Consider the following 22,142-nt stretch of genomic DNA (forward strand, 5'->3'; position numbering starts at 1 on the left):
TACAATTTTTTGTCTGTTTGTTCTTGATAATATCAGAAACGTCTGGACGGATGTTGACGGGACTTGTCTCGCAGATAGCTAATGTTATAAGGAGTAACTTATTATAGAAAACTTATTTTCATTATCGAAATATTATTTCTTTTACGAAAAAAATTCAATTCCATACAGACGAAGGCACAGGTAACAGCTAGTGTTGAATATTTAAACAATATGTAATATGTATGCATAATTCCAGTTTTAAACATTGTACTTAGGATTCCTCGTAAACTGGTGATCAGTCGCGCCATTGGGTCAATGTTGGTAATAAAGTCGCGCAGTAATAAAGGGTTAACTCTTTCGCAATAGACTCCTCTTCAAGAGATATTATGTGTGGAAAAAACATTAGATTCCTATAAGGATGCACATTTCGTCGATGGTTCTCGCCTACGACCACTAGGTACTCACAAAACTGTCTAATTAGTATTCATCTGAGCGCGTGTAGTTCTCTTCGCGGTGGGGACGGGTTAATAGCCGACGCCGCCTCCGCGCCCAGGCATAATGTACCGAGTTGTGACCAGCGAGTGCCGTACGCTCGCCCGCCAAACTTTAATACGCTCTGTCAATATTTGAACTGCATTTACCGCTCCGCCGATTTCACCGTTGCAAGCCGAGCCGGTGGCTGGGGAGGCAAGAAGTCGGCATAGCTGTTTGACTTCGTATACGGCTGTGTCACTTCGAGCCAGCTCAATCCACCGGCTTTCTGCGCTACGAGACAATTTGAAGATGCGCGGATGCTCCCGTAAAGATAGAGACAGCCGGATCGCTCCCGTAGCGAACGCAGCGCCGTGCCGGGAGATCGCGTTTGACAGCTGTCATTTTCGCGCTTTTCTTTTCATGGTCGGACGTGGGAGGGATGAAAATCTTTATTTATATCACACACGACGATGTACCCGTAGAGTGCGACTGCCTGTTTACGTGAGTGACGAAACGATACGAAAAACACGACTGCAGAATGGCGAACGAGGAGGTGTTAGGTCCACGAAAGACAATGTTCGTACTAGTGATTGTTGTGGGATGTTTCGCAGTGTTGTGGCCCAGGATACTGTCTCCGTTGATCTTGGGCCACACGCAGGACCAGTTAAAGCCGAACAAGTTCGACCGGGAGGCAGGTAAAGTTGGTATTTTTAACACAAACTCAATGTCAATAGCGCTGGTCGCGGCGGCCGCTGTTCCGTCGGGCGGGCGCCTTATGATGTTTTTAATCTAATTATACGCTACTTACGGGTGTAAGTTGTAATTGACGACCATTTTAGCCGCCAGTTGTCGTGATTTCCATTGCAATGCTATGTATTAACGATTGGATTTCAACGTAAACAGTTACGTAGGTGTATTTGCAATTCGCAAGAGCGAGATATTGCTGTACAAATAGACTGGACCAGTTGTTGACTTTGGGCTATATGTTTACAAGACCATTCAAGCCGCGGTACTCGCGTATGAAATTAAAATATAAACATGATTGCATAATTTTCTTATTGTTGACTCTACTATTGGAAAACTGGACACCTTCACCTAAAAATGTATACAAATACGTATCTCGCATACGAAGGTTTCTAGAAAAGTCAAATATAAATAAAACATTACTTATCCTTCTGGAAACTTGTTTCACACCCAAGTGTAAATGACAGTTTAGACGAAGTTTTTTTATGGCGAGTTACAGAACAATATTCAAATATTGCTTGTTGCCTTCAAACCAATTATGTGTTAATTTTTTTTATTTATTCATGTGCATTATATAATATCATTTATTCTGACATATTATAAGAGCACTAGGGACCATGCAGCAGTTAAAAGCACCAAAAGTCAGGCTTTAACAAACTAATATCCATCTATATAAAAAATTATGTAGTCTATCAATATTTACTATAAATATTTGGTCTGCAGCGTTTAATTAGTAACTAGTTATGTTTCAAGGTAAAACAGTTTAATTTTAATACCTTAAGTACTTAACATTATTTAAAACGGATATAATTGTATAAAATTGATAGCAATTATATGTACATCCACAGGCAATATATATACCTGTAAATGTACTACTAATTACTACTGAAATGTACTACTAGTACTAATTTAACATTTAATAGATACTCATTAAAAAAGAAAAAATACATTTCTATGGTAATTTTCATATAAAATTTCATTTTGCAATAAATTAATCAAATATTAGATTCACAAAACACATAAAATATGTTCCATTATTTACAGAAAAAACAATAAAATACATATTCTTTTATTCATGTGTTGAATTTCCAGCCTAATATTGTTAGAATTTCATTACTAGTAAAATTATAAAATATTGTTTATTTCTCTAAACACAAACATTACACTGATCCCTGTGCAATGTTTTTAGACGCAAACATTACACAGATCCATATGCAATGTTTTTAGAGAAATAAAAATTATTTTATAATTTTACTAGTAATGAAATTATTACTTAAGTAATCATATTTTTAATGTTAGATATTATTAACACAAGTTGATTAGTAAATAATCATTAATAGGAAAATACAATTTTAATGAATTGCTTTGATAAAAATGTACAATCAATAAATAATGTATTATCAAGTAGAAAAATGGTGAATGGTTTTGTATGGCATTAGGTTAAATTATGAGTATATGACAATATTTGAAGGCTTCAGTGGTCTAGAGATTTAGCACACTGTTTACAGGTTCAATTCTTCGCACTATACAAAAATTTATTCATTAGTATGATTGTTTGTATTGCTCTTGGTGTTTTCTGTGTTTATAGTATGTATGTAAAATGTATCTATGTATTTATATCAGTTGTCTAGTGCCATAACACAAGGTTTGCCTTAACTTGAGACTAGATGGTGCTCTGTGAATTGTTCTCAGATATTAATATTGTAATTTTAAAATTATGACTATATTTTTATGTAAATCAAACCTTCCTTAATTGAACTACATGTAGAATGTTTCTCTTGTTTCTACCCTTCATGGTTTCTTGGTAGGTTCATTACTGTTATATATTGGCAGAATTCTTATATATGTTACCATTTCAATAAAAATAATTGGTTTATTACCTGACTACACAATTACACTAAACATTAAAATTAACATCTAAAACTCCATTTTCCAGTACTTGTAATTTATTAATTACTGCAGTGATATTATTAAGCATGTGAATACACACATATTTCATAATAAATATTATTGTCGTTGCTGGAATTCAAACCTAAATCATATACCAATGTCGACTCAAATTGATGTTTTCACACTCAAATAGCAATCAGTGAACACTGCCAACTGGATGTTGTACATAATTTTAAAGTGTGTTATATTCTTTACATATGTATTTACATGGGCAAAATATATATATAAATACATCTTTATATATAAAAATTATGTGTCAAATTATTCCTTCATGATGGACTCCTAAACTACTGGACCGATTGCAAATTTGATTTCTACATTGTGTGCAATTTGATCCAGCTTTAAAGATAGGATAGCTTACATCTCAATTTATAGTATTTTATTCAAGAACCTTAGCCACAGCAACACTTGGCCGGGTCTGCTAGTAATATATAAATAAAATTATGAATCCATTTTTTTATATCCATAATAGTTTATTAACTTGTTTGATTGTATTTCTGACAACTTCTTCTTTATTTTAAATAGCTGCCACCAATTTTGATCGGTGATTTTGCCAACATGGTTTGAGAGACACAGTGTAATTTTGTAACTGTGGCTTATTTCAATTAGCTCAGTAAGACTTGACAATTTCATTCGGGTGCTGTATATTATATTCTGATAACTTTCTTTAATAATGTAACTAGTAAATTTTGTTAAATATTTTATCAAGTGTCTATGACAATATCATTACATTTGCTTATGAAAAAGCATAAAAATTTGGCAATCTTTTTTATATATAACTGAAATGGTAGACAAACTGATTACCCACCTGATGGTAAGTTGTAATCACCACCTATATCTCTGTCATTCTTCATTCCAAGCTCATAATTCATGGGATTCTCAAACTTGGTTCCGTAGAATAGTCATCAGTGCTCCTAGTTCAGGGTATTATACTATCAAATAGTACCATAGTTACAAATATTATTTTGTAATAGTCTTTTGTACAAACTAAAACTACATGGCAGTCCCTTTGTACCCTAAAATTAATAACTACTTCATTTCACCAGTGAGCATTCCTTTATTTATTTAGTTCAGGCTACTGGGTCCATATTATAAATACCTTATAGACATGTGGGTAAATATCATACTACTATATTGAAATTCTCTTTGTGGCCACGGCACGGACGACGGTAATCTGCCACGTTAGCGCCGATACACCACCCCCTTCGGCCAGTAGTCCTCCTTCATGAAGGTGGTCAGCATGTTTGCCTTGAAACTCGCTTTATAACTCGATTTAAGTTCCGTCACCATCAATATCAGCTTACTCCTGGTCCGTATATAGTCGACAATGTCCTGCTCTACAGTATCTGAAGGATCGGCTAAAACACTTTCACACCAACATCGAATATATTTGTTTTATGGTCTGACGTTATTCTACGTCGTATACCTACTCTCTTTCCTGACACACTCCATCAGCAAATGATATACATCCTCTGTGGTACCATATACTTTACAAGTGAAGTTCTTAATCTTAAATTGATATATTATCTCACCCTACTTTGGCTGGAAATCTTCCAAATCTATATCCAATGTTATTATGTAGCCAATTTAGTTGCTTCAGAGACAATGCTTTACGGAGATTGTAAAGTGTATTAGAAATGTACTAAAATTTATTACATTGCAATTCATTAGTGTTTCCATGCATATCCATGTAGAGAATGGAACAATAATCATATTTGGTTATTATAACAGACTAGCAGGAGTCTTTATTTATTTATTTATGTAATTCAGACTACTAATGGCCTTTACAGACTAAAATACATATGAATGATATTAAAATTAATATAAAGTATATATATATATAAATTGTCTGTGTGATCACGGCACTTAAGACGGCAATCGGCCACGGTAGCGCAGATACACCACTCCCTTCGGCCAGTAGTCCTCCTTCATGAAGGTGGTCAGCATGTTGGTGACGACTTGGGCCACAAACGCCTTGAATACGCGTTATGACACGATTCACTGCGTCACCCTCAAAAACCCTGCGTTCTTTGTTGAAAGGACCCAACCAAAACTTAGTTTTGCCTTTAATTAAAACACTAGTGTGTATGTTTTCCAGCAATAGTTTATTTGCCTCTTCAATTGGCCTCTCAGCAGTCATACCTACCTCTCCTTTTACTGATATTCAGTATCTTAATTTTCAATTATTTTTTTTATTAAAAGTTTTGCACTCTTTCTTGGTGCTAAAGAGATCTGTAGCACTGAGACTTGCACAAATCTATTGTGTTCGCTCATTTTTTAGAGTTCGCTGCCTAGGCCCGTCAGAGACAACAATTGAAGGAGGTTCTTAGGAGCGATGGTTTTTCTCTCCTTCAATCACTTCCGCTTTTTACTTCCAAAGAAGATATTTCGTTTATGAGTGGGCTACAACCACATGGGGTCCTAAGGGTACTAGTAAACCAAATCGCTATTTACGTATATACAACGGTTTATTGAATTATTTCAAATTCTGTTAAACCAATAGTCAATAGAACTATACAAAATTCTACGATAATATTAACATAAAAAATACCTTATATATTTTGCCAAAAAGAAACCATAACTCGTATTACTTTTAGAACAACGCCAGTAGTACAATTTCCTTACGTTTCTAATACATCACATTATTATCTTCACTTCTCTTCATTCGTTCTCTACCTTTACTTTTAAGTACTTACAAAACTTACTGGAATTGTAACTTACGTTTTTGGAGTTTAACCAAATTCCATAACTTTACACCATTTGCACATGAAAACACCTTTACAATCATCCAATACCGATCAATGTAGTTCCCCAACAGGATGCTGTGACGTGATATTCGAGGCCCACATGGCCGTCCTGGAACTCATCAACGAGGTATGCAGCTCAGTGATATCCAAAGACGGGAAGCTGTCACCCCACGACGCCGCCGAGTGCAGGAAGTCCGTAAACGAAACGTGCGGCGTGGACATCGTAGCGTTCCTCAAAAGGAACGAGAACGTTGGGAAGACGACGAAAATGCTGCTGGAAACGTTGAAGAGCAGCAACAGTTCCTGTTTGAAAGAACATTTTGGGGTGCCAGCGTGGAGCGTGAGCACTCACACGGCGCTGAACTCGTGGACACTCCAAGATAGTTAGTGCCGTTGAAAGTTGACTAACACGCATGGTTTTGAAGGAATTGCTGCTTTGATTAACCTGGAATTTATTTAGACCTTAGCTAATTATAATCTCGTGAAAAATCAAAGTTAAGAATATAGATTTTTTTCGTTATGATAATGGTATAGTGCATCTACTTGCACTATCGGTATACGCTAGCGGGGTAGTAAAGTATGGCAAGATGAGAATGAGGCCAGGTCAATTAGCATATCGTGACGAATATACTAGGAATTAGACTTTGGTTTCCAAGGAGACTGCGTGGAGGTGGACCTTACTTGGTTAATTGATAGCAAAGGAGTCACTATTCTCTTAAAAATATAGATAGAAAACTTAGGAATATAGAACTATAAGTTAGGACTACAGTTATTGAAGTATGCTAGTTACATTAAAATCTACTTAGTTTTAAAAAGCTTGGAGTTCAACTTGAAATTATTGTATGAAAGGCCAATTAGTTAATTAAACACAAAATCAAATTAAAAATGTACTTTCTAATTTACATATATATATTATAAACGCGATGTTTGAGAGTATGGATGGATGTTTGTTACTCTTTCACGGAAAAACTACAGAACGGGTTTTGATGTAACTTTACAGCAATATAGCTTATATATCAGTATAACATATAGGCTATAATTTAATTTTTTTTTTGTAAATAGGCCGAAATATAGTGATAAAAGTCGAGTAATAGGGGTCAGCTTATATGTTTAAAAAGACTTTTGTCTGTGTAACGCTAAAAATATGTTTGTGTTCTCTTAGTTGTATATCTATTTGTATTGATTTTGTTATACTTAAATAAAAAATAGGGGTCAGATAGTATATACATATATATAATGGCAGAAAGTTAAGCAACCGATGTGAGAATACCCGGTAACGCAAGCTATGTATTACACCTGCTTAAAATGAACTTGTTGATGGAATATATCACAACACTATTTTTATGTAATGTACCAACACTATTTTAAACCTGTTTTGCTGTACAGGAGTGATCTATAATATTATTATGCGCTTGCGCAAATAACTTTGTTGACATGACATATCCAGCCGGGCTACGATGTGTTTATGACTGTTCGTACCAAAATTTGGCGACGTCTATATTATCTTATTTTTGACTAGTAATTCCCGAGACTTCGTCTATATGTATTTGTGACAAACCAAACGCCTATAATAGAAAAAGCGTCCATATAGCGCCATCTATGAGTTTGTTAGTTAACTAATTTACACAATTGTAAAAAATTAATTATTTTGTCGCTTTGGGGGTATTTTTTAGTTTTTTTTTTGTTAGTTTTCTTTAGTCTATATATTGATGCATTATTAATAATAACATATTCTGTAATTTTATTCTAATTTCTCTGTTTAACTGGTCATATATATATATTTTTTTATTTATTTTAGGAAGATTAACGGTGTAATTTTACATGTTACTTGTCATATCAAATTGTCCTATACCAATTAATAATCTTCGCCAATAGTAAATGGACAAACAGACAGTTGTTCCGTCGTCACGATTTTGTTATATGTAGAGATGTTTTGCAAAAATATTAATACTATAGCTTTCTTAACTCTAAACTTCTTTACAATGAGTTTAGGAATTGTTATTGTTAGTTGTGAGTATGTTTGTTACTCTTTCATGCAAAAACTACTGAACGGATTTTGATAAAATTTTAATAAATAAGTATTATACCTGTACCAGTAATATTCCTTATACATCAGAATAACACAGGCTATATTTTATATTGAAATTAATGCAGGTGAAACCACGGGTACAGCAATTCACAAACCAACCAACATGGCATCATACTGTATATACAAATACATGTAAATACAGTATGATGCCATGTTAGCTGTATGCTCTGTAGGCTTCAATACAAATAGACACATTAGCTTTCACAATGCAGCGTTTCAAGTAAGACCCGTTTCTAAGTAGCCCCGCCAAGAACAAAAGTTTTAACGCCACCTCGTCACCTCGTTAAGGTCACACGACCTAAGTGACAGGCGGCAGCGATTTCTGAAGAACTGAAAATTTATTGTTGAATAACATTTATTGTAAAGAGCTATACGCAAGTTCGATGCTCGTTTTTGTGTAGGTATAGGAGTGGTAGAAGAAAATAAATTTAATTATTAACAAATTATACAAAATACTTACCTAAATAAGTTTATTTTAATAATAATTATAATAACATATTTCTGCTTCTATTTCGTGCATCAGAAATTAATTTTATTTATTACATAATTGTCATTTTTTTTCAAAAAAAAGAAACAAAGAACCCCCGCAAAGAACAAAAGTTTAATTAGATAGAGAGATATATAGATAATTGATTTGTTTATGTCACATCAGCCCAAGTGGAAGGCGGTAGCGTTTTGTAAACGGCAACGCGTTTATTTGTAACAATTAAAATCAATTTTAACCGTTGCAGTATATAAATTTTGTTATTTCATTTATTTGTCTAAATTAAAAAATTTTTTCTAAAATAAAAGTAGCCTAAGTTACTCCTTATTACATCCATATTACAGCTACCTGCCAATGAAAGTCCCGTAAATCGGTCAACCCATTTGAGAGTTTGCCGGACCAAACAGACAGACAGATAAAAATTGTAAAAAATATTATTTTGGTGTATGTACCGCATTTATATTCATATGCATGTAGTAAAAAACGATTATTTCAATATTACAAACAGACACTCTAATTTTATTTATATGCATAGATGAATATTTTCTCACGATACAACATCATGGGGTTTTTCAAAGAAGGGTATATTAAGGATCGGTAACGTATACATTTCAAGCGTCCATAGGCTACGGTAACCGTTTACCTTCAGCTGTGCCGTATGCTTGTTTGCGGTGGTAAAAAAAATCGGACGCTCATAAAAACCTTTTATATTGTGTAGGATCAAAACAGCGAACATTAATAGCGAGACTATTGTGTTTAACCGCGCACCACTAAGCACTGAAACTGACGGATCGAACCAGCGACCGTTGGTGGATGAAGCGGTAGTTTAACTGCTAAACCACAACTCGTTTAAAACTGACAAGCCCATTCATTGAAATTGTAAATTGTTCACTCAACGCTAAACGGTTACACATGTGTTTAGCGGCTCTGAATATTGTTTCGTTTTGTTTATACAACTTAGTAACATTAATAGTGCACGGTGTTGCCATCTTTTCAGTTAAATTATTAATATTTATAAAAAAAATGTAACAAAAATTCATTCCCGTACCGGGAATCGAACCCGAGCCTCCTGGGTGAAAGCCAGGTATCCTAGCCACTAGACCATACGGGATATATTTTTATATTCGAAATTGTCGAGGTATTGACATCAATTGCTATTGTTAAGTATGGTTTATAACAGATGAATTTTTCCAAACGTTTTTTTTTCTTACAAAAAGATGGTACCAAAAAATTTTCCCGTACCGGGAATCGAACCCGAGCCTCCTGGGTGAAAGCCAGGTATCCTAGCCACTAGACCATACGGGATATATCTTTACAATCGAAATTGTCGATGTACTGGCACAATCGACTATCTGTAAGTATTTAATAGTTTAATACTGTTATAAATATATTAAAATGATTATCAAATTATCATAAACAACACTAATGTATATCCTAATTCTAATAAAAATACGATAATACGATAATGAATGGCAGGAGATATGGTATAAGAAATATATACCTTTTTCTGTCATTTGATAATAGTAATGTTTATTTATTTATTATACTTGCTGACCCCGCAAAAGTTCTTTTGCCATATAAATCAAAATCGATATTAAAAAATTAGAGTTCATACTTTATACGGAAATTTAGAGTTGCACTTTTCAATGCTAATTCATCATTACATAGTATAAAATAAAGTCGCTGTCGCTGTCTGTCCCTATATATGCTTATATCTTTAAAACTACGCAACGGATTTTGAAACGGTTTTTTAATAGATAGTTTTTTTATGGTTGGTAATGGAATGGTGCACCACTACGCTAACGGTTTACGCTGGCGGGGCACCAGTGGAGGATGATAAGTATGAGGTCAGGTCAGATAGCTTATCGTGGTAAATTCATGGTGAATTTTCACGATGGTTTCAAGGGGGTACCTTTGAGGTCAACCTGACGTGGTACATTGCTAGCAATAAAATCATCAATCCACATTACTAACAATTCCTTTTCACCTTGTCTACTGTTTCATTACGATCAAAAATGTTTTATATTAGTTGGCAACACTGATAGTACAGAAATGGCCTGTGAACTGCCATATCGAGTCCTTGGCCACATATGGCTTTTTAAAATAAATTAGATGCCGTATCTAACAATTGACAAATAGGGTGTTTATTCCATAAGTGTAAGTCATGCGTGGTGGTTAGTTAGGCTTTTTTTTTCGGACTACTCTAATGCTGTTGGCCGTAGCTGGCCTTTACAGCTTCACAAAAAAAATTATCTATATATTTGTATCAGTTGTCTAGGACCCATAACAGAAGCTTTAGCTAGCTTAACTTGGGTCTAGATGGCGCTGTGTGAATTGTCCTGAGATTATTATTATTATTATTATTATTTATTCTTTATTTATGGTCCCTTGTTCAATTTCTCCATTCTTTGGTTGACAGATAGGTATAGGAGCAGTTGAGCGGGGCAGTCTATATTCTGTGTATAACTAAAACTATTTCACAACTAGACATATCAATCAAATGCTGAGTCATCAGCGAACCCTGGAATGTGAATTAGGAAGTGACCATTCACAACAACCTCGGGTATTGTTCACTGCATGCATGTGTTTTAATCTATTTAATTATCTGTTACCATCCGCGCGTATATATACATGTATGTATATGTACTGACTGCGGTTTCATCTGCGTTAAATTTCAATATAAAATATAGGCTATGTTATTCTGATGCATAAGCTATATTACTGTAAAGTTTCATTAAAATCCGTTCAGTAGTTTTTGCGTGAAAGAATAAAAAACGTCCATACTTACAAACTATATTTTCGCGTTTATAATAGTACTAGCTCCTCGCCCCGACTTCGCACGAGTGTACATGTATTATACATATAAACCTTCCTCCAGAATCACTATCTATTAAAAAACACCGTCTCAAAATCCGTTGCGTAGTTTTAAATATTTAAGCATACATAGATTAGGGATAGATAGATAGGTTAAACACCGACAGCAACTTTGTTTTATAGTACACTAGCTACTCGCCCCGGTACATGTATAATATATATATATATATATACCTTCCTCTTGAATCACTATGTATTAAAAAAAAACGCTTCAAAATCCGTTGCGTAGTTTTAAAGATTTAAGCATACATAGGGACAGACAGCGACAGCGACTTTATTTTATACTATGTAATAATAATGAAGTATAGATTATCCAAAATACGTCAAAAGTAAATCACATGATACTGGCTGAAATTATTAGAAAACGTGCCGTAATAAGGTACAAAGGTGAAACGAATGTTTAAATGAGAATCAATCCGCCGAGTTCTGGGTAATGTCGTAACGAGTTCCGTTTTTAAATTTTGAATTTAGATTTACAATTCCACGAACTTTTATTCATACTTCTTTTTTTAAATATGTAGTATTTTTTTTTTAATTGTATAGGAAAATATAGCGGCTCAGGTCGGTAAGTTGCCGCGTTGTCGACAAGATCACTTTTAATTTTAAGATTTGAATGATAATACTTTTTATATGTATATGGTTCATATATTTTGAAACATGTATTGTATAGAGCAGGTTTTATATGGATGTCTAGCTGTTACCAGCGACATCGTCTACTTTTTTTTTTAGGTAATAAATAGTTTAGGAGCGTCCCCGTATACCTACAAACTATCTTTACGATAAATTTCTTTAAATTTGTTTCAGTCGTTTAGTCGTGAAAAGGCAAAAGACAGACAGACTTTCACATTTATAATATTTGTATGGGTAGTTTTGTATTTATAAAACAAACTTTTTAGCTACCCCGACTCGGATTAGTGAGTAGTGAGATTATATATGTGTGTATACATAATTCTGTTAGATATAGATATCGTACAGACCAGTGAAACCGACTAGACTACAAGATCACGCCTTCGGTAAACGAGTTCGAGGCTTGGTCTCGTATTTGCACACTCATTGTATGTAAATAACTTTCTTTTTTGACATCATATGTCATTACCGTAGCGCATGCGGCTCACTTGCATTCGTCACTCGGTAATCAATGAGGTTAAGCAATATTAGGATACGCCATTTCATGGATGGGTGACCGTTTAGTGGTTGCCACTCCAGCATTCCAAACTTCGATAACTTTTTTTTAAGCTGTGGTAAATCTACCTTTTGAATTGGAATTCTGTAAATCTTTTGAAACAATATGAGTAATGTATATCCCATCAAAAACATAAATGTGAAATGATAGCCGAGTTTAATATTATGATATATGCCTTGATTGTTGACTTCTACGACAAAAGAGATGAGATCTAAATGGGTGCCAAGTTCAATGGTCTGTCCTGAAATGTATTTATAACAATATAAAATATCATTTCTTCTTATAACTTAGGATAATATACTGTAGCCTAAGGTCTAACTTGGCCAGTTCTCATATACCAATTATTACTTTCGATTGCTAGTTACTATTAATATTAAAATAGGAACCTACAAGTAACATGTTTAGAACTTGCGAAGGCTACAGTATATTTCGTATATGAAAACTAGCCAAGTTAGACCTTAGGCTACAGTATATTATCCTAAGTTATAAGAAGAAATGATATTTTATATTGTTATAAATACATTTCAGGACAGACCATTGAACTTGGCACCCATTTAGATCTCATCTCTTTTGTCGTAGAAGTCAACAATCAAGGCATATATCATAATATTAAACTCGGCTATCATTTCACATTTATGTTTTTGATGGGATATCATTACTTTTTGTACATAAATTATACTAGGTACATATTTATAACTAAATTAATACCAAATTATTTTTGATAAATTACTGTATTTTCGTATATTTACGGGGTATAATTGTCTTTTTTTTGTGTTATTTTCTATATTTTCTTGTAACTTTCAAATGTTGAAGTCCAAAGCTAATTCAGTATCAGGAATTTTTGGGCAAATCGGGGCGGTATAACGTCCACAGATGGTTGTACTCTACAATAGAGCTCTCGTGACTTGGATCTAAATTGTTAAGACGTACCCCATCTAAGGTTTTAACTCTGGAGAGTCCAACGTAAACCTGCCCTTTATTAAATATGGAGGAGCCTATGTTAAGAAGAGGACTGCCAAAACTAAGGCCTTGTGATTTGTGGATAGTAATAGCATATGTTAAGCAAATACGGAATTGTTCTCTTTCAACATATACATTATTTAATATCTGAAACTTCGTATTGACACGTTATAGTTCGTAAAGACGATTATGTAACAAATTGACTGTTATATATTGAATTCTCAAGAAAACAATTTGTTACCAATGAGTTCTCATTCTCGAGTTAACTATACATTCCTACTTATAACTATACTAAAATTGTTATTAATTTTTGGTTTAAACTATTGTCTATACCATACGTATTTACTAAAATAATGTAATAATAATATAACCACAAATATATAAGTATAATTTAAGAAAGCTATAAATTTCGTAGCATAAATCGCAACCTTATAGGTTAGATATCGAGAAACAAAACATTGAGACATATGAGGGCGGCTGCCATTCGCTCGGACAGGTTCGCGTCAACGTTTTATCGCACCGCTCCCACACGTCGCCGCGGCGCCCTATACCGAAATGTCTATTATTTAATAATTATTTATAAAAATAATGATTTTACACTATCCATGTGCGCTAAATATTGAAATTATAATTAATACCAAATCTCAGTTAATAACATAATAAATACGAAATTCGACTATACTCCTAGTTATAAGTACGAGTATATTTTAGACAGAATCTAAATTATAGCAACTAGTGTTTACCGCTCAATGCAATATTTGAAGTTTGCTAGTTATCGACACTGATGTGAAGGGGTCAACGTAAATTGGTAATGATCGACGTTTTCATACAATATTAGTTTCAGTCCAGTACAAGATGAGATTTTTCGCCAGGGATCAATGTCAATTGGTGGCTATCGACGTTTTCATAGAATTTTAGTATTCGTCCAGTATAAGTTGAAATATAATCAATTAAAGTGAAAAATTGTAGTAAAATGATAACAATTTACCAGTTTCAGATTTTTTCCTTTATATTCACCTAATTACCTATCTGCATGCCAAATTTGAACTTCCTAGGTCATCTGGAAGTGGGTTATAATTTTGATCTATAGTTGATCAGTGATAAAAATGACGATTTTTGGACATTAATATCTAAATAACCGTTTGAGATATGTTTATGAAATTTGGAACACATATTTATCTCGCAGGTCTCAATATATGAACCAAATTTGACAGGTTTGTGTGATAGAGTTTTTGAGTTATGAGGGGGTCAAAAGTGGCTCCAAATGGTTCGTGTAAATATACACACGGTGCTGCAGGCCAGTTTACTTGAAACTCGGCTTGACACGCTGCCGCGTGTCTAGATTGAACATGAAAATTTTAGAGAAAAATCGAGGGTTGAAGGTGAGTAGTTTAAGGGAGCCCCTTACATCAACATACGTCGGTAAGGTGCTCCCTTAAACCTACACCCGGGTCACAATTCCTGGTAACTGCACGGAGTTTCCCTCTCTGACACGCAATGGACCTAAACACTCGCACGGTCAAACCATAGAATGCTAAGAAATATTAAGCACATTGATTTTAAAAAAATCTAATCCATCACATTCAATGCTACGTTTACATTCAGCCGCTTCCCCTGCCACTCGCGCTGCCGGAAACACTGCGACTACTGAGCGAGAGAGCTGAATGTAAGAACACGCAGCCACTCGCGCTGCCAGTCCTTTGACTCGCGCACGAACAACCGACAATTGAGTGAGCGCCGGGCAGCGCGAGTGGCAGCGTCAATGGCATGGGAAGTGTTTCCACTCGTGTTTACACTCTCTCATCACTGTAAATTGGGTATAAAATAAGTAATCATGGTGCTAAATAACAGTTGATATGTAACGTGTAAACGTGTATGTAAACTGTATCAGATCGAGAATAAGTTATATTTGCTGTTGTATATAATCCACTGAATATCTCCATCAAGAAGGTCTTATCTCTCTTTCAAAAAGTGTTTTAATTTTTCCATGACGTGTATATATTTAAATTACAGTGAAACGCATGAAGTATGTTATTTTGTTGAGAGTTAAAAGAAACGTGTATAACTAATTTGTTTTATATTATTTAGCACAAATTTTTATTAACACCTATTTAATAAGTGTTGATTGATGTGTTTTTGAAAGTATTAATAATTTTTTTTTATGGTTGATAATGGAATGTGTACCTTTCAACAAAAATAAACAATACCATGCAATAAAACAAAAAATCTTAGGAATTCACATACAGGATAATAATAATAATTAATAAAAAAAAACTTAAGATTTTTTTTTATTTATCTGTCATGCTGCAATCTTCCATGTTGATTATATAGATGAATATATAGGAAGATATAACAGATACCGTATTTTTTATGCATGATAATGGAATGATGCACCCGCCTGCGCTAACGGTTTACGCTGTCACCAGTGGAGGATGATAAGATGAACATGAGGTCAGGTCAGTTAGCTCATCGTGACAAATTCACCATGAATTTATTACGATGGTTTCCAGGGGGAACCGCGTGGAGGTTCATGGTACATTGCTAGTAATGGGGTCATGAGTCCTCATTACTAACAATCCCCTTCCCCCCATAATTATTAATTAATTTAATGTTAATTATGTCACATGTTATTAATAAAAATTGCATGGTTTGCTATTGAAATAATCTTCATGGAACTAAGTGTTTAAGGTAGCGTCTCAATGCATACGTTTGGTTATTAATATTAAAAGTAGTAGTGAAGTTATTATTTTTTTATATTTACGAACTATTCTAATGTTATTAGCCGCAGCTGGCATATACAGCTTCACCGGACGATAGAGGGCGAGTGCAGATGACACTCCAAACCCGCGGAAGGACTTATGGAGCGGCTGAAGGCCAACTCCCGCCTGACGGATACGACTTTAGTCTGAGGGCACCTAACCTCGGCCCAGGCCGTCAATTGCCTGATCTTCATCGCAGCCCGGAAGACGTCCACTGCTAGACATAGGCCTACCCCAAAGATCTCCACGACTATCGGTCCTGCGCTGCTCGCATCCAATGCCTTCCAGCGATCTTGACCAGATCGTCGGTCCACCTTGCTGGAAGGCCCACGCTGCGTCTTCCGGTCCGTGGTCGCCACTCGAGGACTTTACCCCAACGGCCATCTGTCCTACGAGCTATGTGCCCTGCCCATTACCACTTCAGAGTCGCAATTCTTCGGGCTATGATTGCCTGATCTTGCCGGATACAAATTTAGTTTGAGACTAGGAGTTCGAATCTCAGCACAGGCCGTTGTAATTTCGATCCCCGTTTGATTTGAACGGGGAATCGATCGGAGGGGCGACCGGAGGCGCCGGTGTGGACCGCCCTGTTGGAGTTACTTAAGTAGTACCATTTATAAAGTCGTTTGCATGAATACCTCAGTCTAGACTCAATCTTATATTATAGTCGCTTAGCAGTTTGTTTAGCCAACTCTGTTCCTGGTTATGGGTGAGGTATGGCAGTAACATTACAGAGTACGCAGGCATATCATTCCACAGGTTCCACAGGATCCATAACGAATATTGTGATATCTATGGTTCTTTATATGTACATACTTTACTTTCCATCAAAGTAAGAATGTATCGAACCGCACGTAAGCATTGAGACACTACCTTAATACGTTATAATAAAGTTATATTTACAATGTATACTTTTACAGCACTAAAGCAAGAGCGATCACCCATCCGAGGCGCTGGTCCGCATCCTGCCCTCCGCGAGAGAGGCCGAGCGATCCCCGCGGGAACGCCGCCGCCTCCAGCGAGGGCCCCCGTGCCGCTGCCCCCCCACGTCAGGGTACGATCCTCCCCCCTATCGGTCTACTTTGAGTTGGATATCAAGGTCAGTTGACTGAGTGGTAGAGTGATGGTGTGAGGCTTCTGCGATATGGCACATGGCTTCTAATACTGACGCTGATCTTCGTATTCAAAAGGTATTCATATCTGACGGACTTTTGTTTTAAAGGCGTACTATGTTAGAATATAAATTATTTAAAGAGACATTTTTAAAATTAAGGTTTGCCTGATATAAAGAAATGTACTTGCATTTAAATCAAATCCTCGATTTTTTACAGTATACAATCTTAATAGACTTGTAAGAATATTATTGATAGCTTTAATATAAGTATTTAAATTTTCTTAAAGTTACGAGTGCTATGGATAATGGACAAACATGCAAAAGAACCAAGCAGGGTTGGTCAGTTCATAATAACTTGTGAAGTAAGCGCATTAAATTAGACTAATATATCGTCTACTAAAAAAAAAACCTTTGCAGTCTGTTAAATTCATATTACATTTAAAAAATAAAACACGTATCTTTTTCATATAATTTTTTAGTCCATGCGGAGCCGGATAACTTTATTGAAATAATAAAGGTTACTAACGTTACAACAATATTTCTTTATAAAACTTTATTGTACCATTAAAATGACATACAAAAAACTAAATTTATAATTTATATTTATGAATTAAGAACATACAAATATCATATTTTGCTCAGAATTTTTACTCATTTTTCTAATTCATTCGTGTTTTTGAAAGACTTATGGAACAAGGCTATCTAATATGTTGGTACTTCGTTATCCATTTTATTCTTGTTCTTTCTAAATCATTTTCTTTTATTTTACATCAAATATTTTCTAATTTATATTAAACCTGACTTTACATATGTCAGTTATTGACACAAAGACTGTTTTGAACGCAGTTCTATATATTTTTAATCTTCAATTTTTTTATTCGCCAGTACGGTTTCCTCCCGCGTACACTTACAGTGTGGAATGAACTTTACCAAGGTTTTCTTACGACACTACAGCACGGGTTTTTTCAAGAGTATATTAAGGTTTCTTAAGGGTCGGTAACATGGACGGTACACCCCTGGTGTTACAGGCGTCGATAGGCTACGGTAACAGTTTACCATCAGATAGGCCGTATGCTTAATTGTCACCATAATTGTATAAAAAAAATCTTCGTCAGCTATTGTGAATTCGTCTAATATTTCTAACTCATAAAGCGGCTTATCAGCTTCGCCAGATCTAACAACTTGTGTGAGCATGGTATAATGTTAATTTCATTATTTTTAATTTGTATTAACAAAAAACATTTCCATATCCAATGTGATAACATAATTATTAAAAATAATTAGGTAATTGCTAGTTTTTATTCACACATTTCAACTTAAAAATGTAAAGGTACAAGAAAGAAAGAAAAAATATTTATACAGTGCTTTTCAACAATGTTACAATATATAAAAAATCAAACAAAAAAGTAAATAAAATCTCTATATAATTAAACTTATATACTGTTTAAATGTGACGCGGTCAGTATTTATATGTATAATTAGTAAAAATCACGAGATCTTACCACGTTTTATATTTATTGAGTTCCCGATATTTCGGCAGTGTTTCAACCGCCATGATCACGGGTAAACCGTGATCAGTTTACATATAAAACATGGTAAGATCCCGTGATTTTTACTAATTATACGTATAATTGAACATAATTTGACATGTTATCTACATTTAAATAAACATAAAAGAATCATTTTTTTCCTTCCACAAGCACAGAAATGGCTCCACTCAGCTTTATTGTATATCCTATGTGAACATACAGCTGGTTTTCAGTGGCACCAAAACGAGAAAAATAAATATATATAAAAAAGGGGAGAGAGATGGCACTATTTAAAATATTAATGATAATAATTAAAATAAAATTAGCACTAAAAATACAAACCCATTTTTTCTTTCTTTTATATGTAATAAAAGAAAAAATGAAATAACATAAATAAATATAAACATTAAACAGATATACAACTACTACAACAATTATTTGAAAGAGCAATACGCAAGTTGCTCGTTCTTGTGATTTCCGAATCAGCGGTAGATATTCTCTATTCTGATGTGGGCGCCATACAAAGCAATTTGCTTGCTGGTGAAGTGATGTAGTTTATAAGTTTTAGGGTACAGTGAAACTGCCATCTACTTTTAGTTTTTAAAGTCCCTAAATTACATAGAAATTAGAAAAAAAATCAATTCTAAGTTCACATACACACAGATATGCCGCTGCAGGTACAACTCGGTTAAGTGGGGTGCCGCTTCAAGGGAGGCTTATGACTGCGGAGCGCCATCCCAGACCATAACACACTTATTGACTTGTCCTTTGTGCCCTACACAAAGGAAGACCTACATAATACGACGGAATGCGCAAGGGTCCTCGCGGCGTTCTGGGGAAAATATATTTAAATATATGTATTTAGTTGCCGTTGAAACGAAAGAAGATACAGTAGTGAGCTAGCAAGTACTATGAGTAATAGGGTTATTACATCATCTCTCATATTGTTTGACATTTTTATATTTCTAAAACGATCCTCTCAGACGTGCATCATTATGTTAACGTATAGACCTGACTTGCAAATGAAAACTAATGTAGTACTATGTTCTCTCCATTTCTTTTAAAATGACATATTATGCGCATGCTATGAAGCAATTGTAACGTAATGTACATAACTAAACATTGTCCTATTTGAAGCAGGCGACTGTTCGTACGAATCAGCTGACGTGCTCTTCGACTGTGGTACAAGGGATAGGCGGGTTCAGTAAAATTGAACCTACGCGAATTTTATCTATACATATAAATAAAATGGAATGTCTGTTTGTAATATTGAAAGAATCGTTTTTTACTAGATGCATATGAATATAAATACAGTACGTACACCAAAATAACATTTTTTTTAGCTGTTATTATATAGTCTAAGCTGTTACACGCAAGCTCAAATAATGCCTATTCACACTTTGACTTGAAAGACCCAATGTTGTAAGAAGCAGGAAAAATAGACGCTGGTAGAGAGTTCCACTCTTTAACTGCTCTCAGTGTCTGTCTGTCTGTTTGTTCCGGCAAATCTCTGAAATGGGTGGACCGATTTTGACAGAACTTATTGGTAGGTAGCTGATGTAATAAGGAGTAACTTAGGATACTTTTAACTTAAAAATCTTATATTTTAGAATAATAAAGTTACAATTCCACGCGGACGACGTCGCGAATAAAGCTAGTATATTAATATATCCGTTATACTTGTGAACGGGTGCTGCTTGGGACTGGTCTGTTTTGGTTATGGCCACTATTTAGATAGACTATTTCCGTTTGACAAAGTTGCAATAGCATATGCTGGTGGTGGGGTGGTGCACTGCCAACTGACGGTAGATTTTGACATGGCATAAGAGTGTAATAATAATATTTCAGGACAATTCACACAGCGCCATCTAGTCCCAAGCTAAGCAGAGCTTGTGTTATGGGTACTAGACAACTGATATAAATACAGGAAACATTTTTTTGTAAATAAATACATAATATACATAGAAAACACCCAGACCTATACAAACAATCATACTCATGAATACAAATGTTTGTACCGTGCGAGAAATCGAACCCAAAATCAAATAGAATCAAATAGTAAAGCGGTGTGCTAAATCACTAGACCACCGAGGCTGTCGATGTAATAGAGCTATGTATAGTATGTAGCTCGAGCTACATGAATAAAGACTTTTGCAATATTTTGATGCAATTTGATAATATATGATGAGTAAAACCTCTTTTTACGAAAATTGCGAGAATATAGGAGTTTAAAATTTCATTCACTTTCAGTTTATATAGAGATGTAATTTTAATAAAATATTGGCATTCTGCACTTTATCTATAGAGATTAAAATTATACATTAAACATATATTAAAATAATAATAAATACATTATAGTCCCAAGCTAAACAGAACTTGTGTTATGGGTAACACAAGCTCTTCTGAGCTTGGGACTAGATGGCGCTGTGTGCATTGTACTGGATCATTATTATTATTTTCTTAGACTCTGATGGTATGCCTTTTTGAATATCGCCGAGGTTTTCTCACGAGACTATAGCATGGGGTTTTTCAAGAATGGTGTATTAAGGTTTCTGAAGAGTCGGCAACGCGCGCGTGTCACCCCTGATGTTCCAGGCGTGCATAGGCTACGGTAACCATCAGGCCGTATGCTTGCTTTGCCACCATAGTATAAATAAATATCGCGTATGCTTTTTTGCCACCATAGTATAAATAAATATCTCAAGATCTGCTTAGCTTGGGACAAGATTATTATTATTTTCTTATCATCGAATGGCACGTCCATTTTTAATATTACTGCATATTCAGCTGATGACTTGCGCCGCGTCTAGTTAGAAAGAGTCAACTGTTACGCGATGATGTCATATTCATTATTTTTGGGGCACCGTGATCTTGTGCCAGTGAGCGTACAGATGTGTCAACTCGAGTTAACTCGAGTTGAATTCTGGCAACTCGAGTTGGATGAATTCAACTTGTAAATGAATGAATCAAGTAAAAGAGCGAGAACGTGATTCTGTCATCCAACCGACAATGACATGAAATTTTCTGTTTTCATATCATACAATTTTCACTCGTCACAAATATTTCAGTATTGATTTGAGGTTGTTCTCATTGTTTTTCGCATATTCGTCCGATTATGTTATCATTAAAATGATTATGCGTTCTATAAGTTCTTCTGCGGATTTAAAGTGCCATTTCTACTGGCCTCCTTTAGTTCGGTAAAGCTTTCAAGGCTAGCTGCACCCAAAAACATTAGATTTGTTCGAAATAATAAAAA

At 34.8% G+C, this 22,142-nt stretch overlaps 1 protein-coding gene and 2 non-coding genes across 9 annotated transcripts in view; 1 reads left to right on the plus strand and 2 right to left on the minus strand.

Annotated features, from left to right (window-relative positions):
* The first annotated feature begins 848 nt into the window (after positions 1-848).
* LOC131842198 (resistance to inhibitors of cholinesterase protein 3) overlaps positions 849-22,142 on the plus strand; it is a 54,078-nt gene continuing 32,784 nt past the window's right edge. For 3 of the 7 annotated variants that reach the window (XM_059190733.1, XM_059190767.1, XM_059190745.1), the window contains exons 1-3: positions 849-1,148; positions 5,966-6,277; positions 17,164-17,342. In XM_059190733.1, the coding sequence (XP_059046716.1) occupies positions 992-1,148; positions 5,966-6,277; positions 17,164-17,342 (648 nt within the window). In that variant the 5' untranslated portion in view covers positions 849-991. The remainder of the gene's footprint in view (positions 1,149-5,965; positions 6,278-17,163; positions 17,343-22,142) is intronic. The other 4 variants (XM_059190739.1, XM_059190753.1, XM_059190761.1 and 1 more) reach the window with 3 other exon arrangements.
* Trnae-uuc (transfer RNA glutamic acid (anticodon UUC)) lies at positions 9,507-9,578 on the minus strand. The gene has a single exon. It is a non-coding gene; the product is annotated as a tRNA-Glu (tRNA).
* Positions 9,701-9,772, minus strand: Trnae-uuc (transfer RNA glutamic acid (anticodon UUC)). Its single transcript has one exon. It is a non-coding gene; the product is annotated as a tRNA-Glu (tRNA).

Source organism: Achroia grisella, unplaced genomic scaffold (genome assembly GCF_030625045.1).
Source record: "Achroia grisella isolate CSIRO2021 unplaced genomic scaffold, CSIRO_AGI_Agris_v1 utg1080, whole genome shotgun sequence".
Taxonomy (NCBI): Eukaryota; Metazoa; Arthropoda; class Insecta; order Lepidoptera; family Pyralidae; genus Achroia; species Achroia grisella.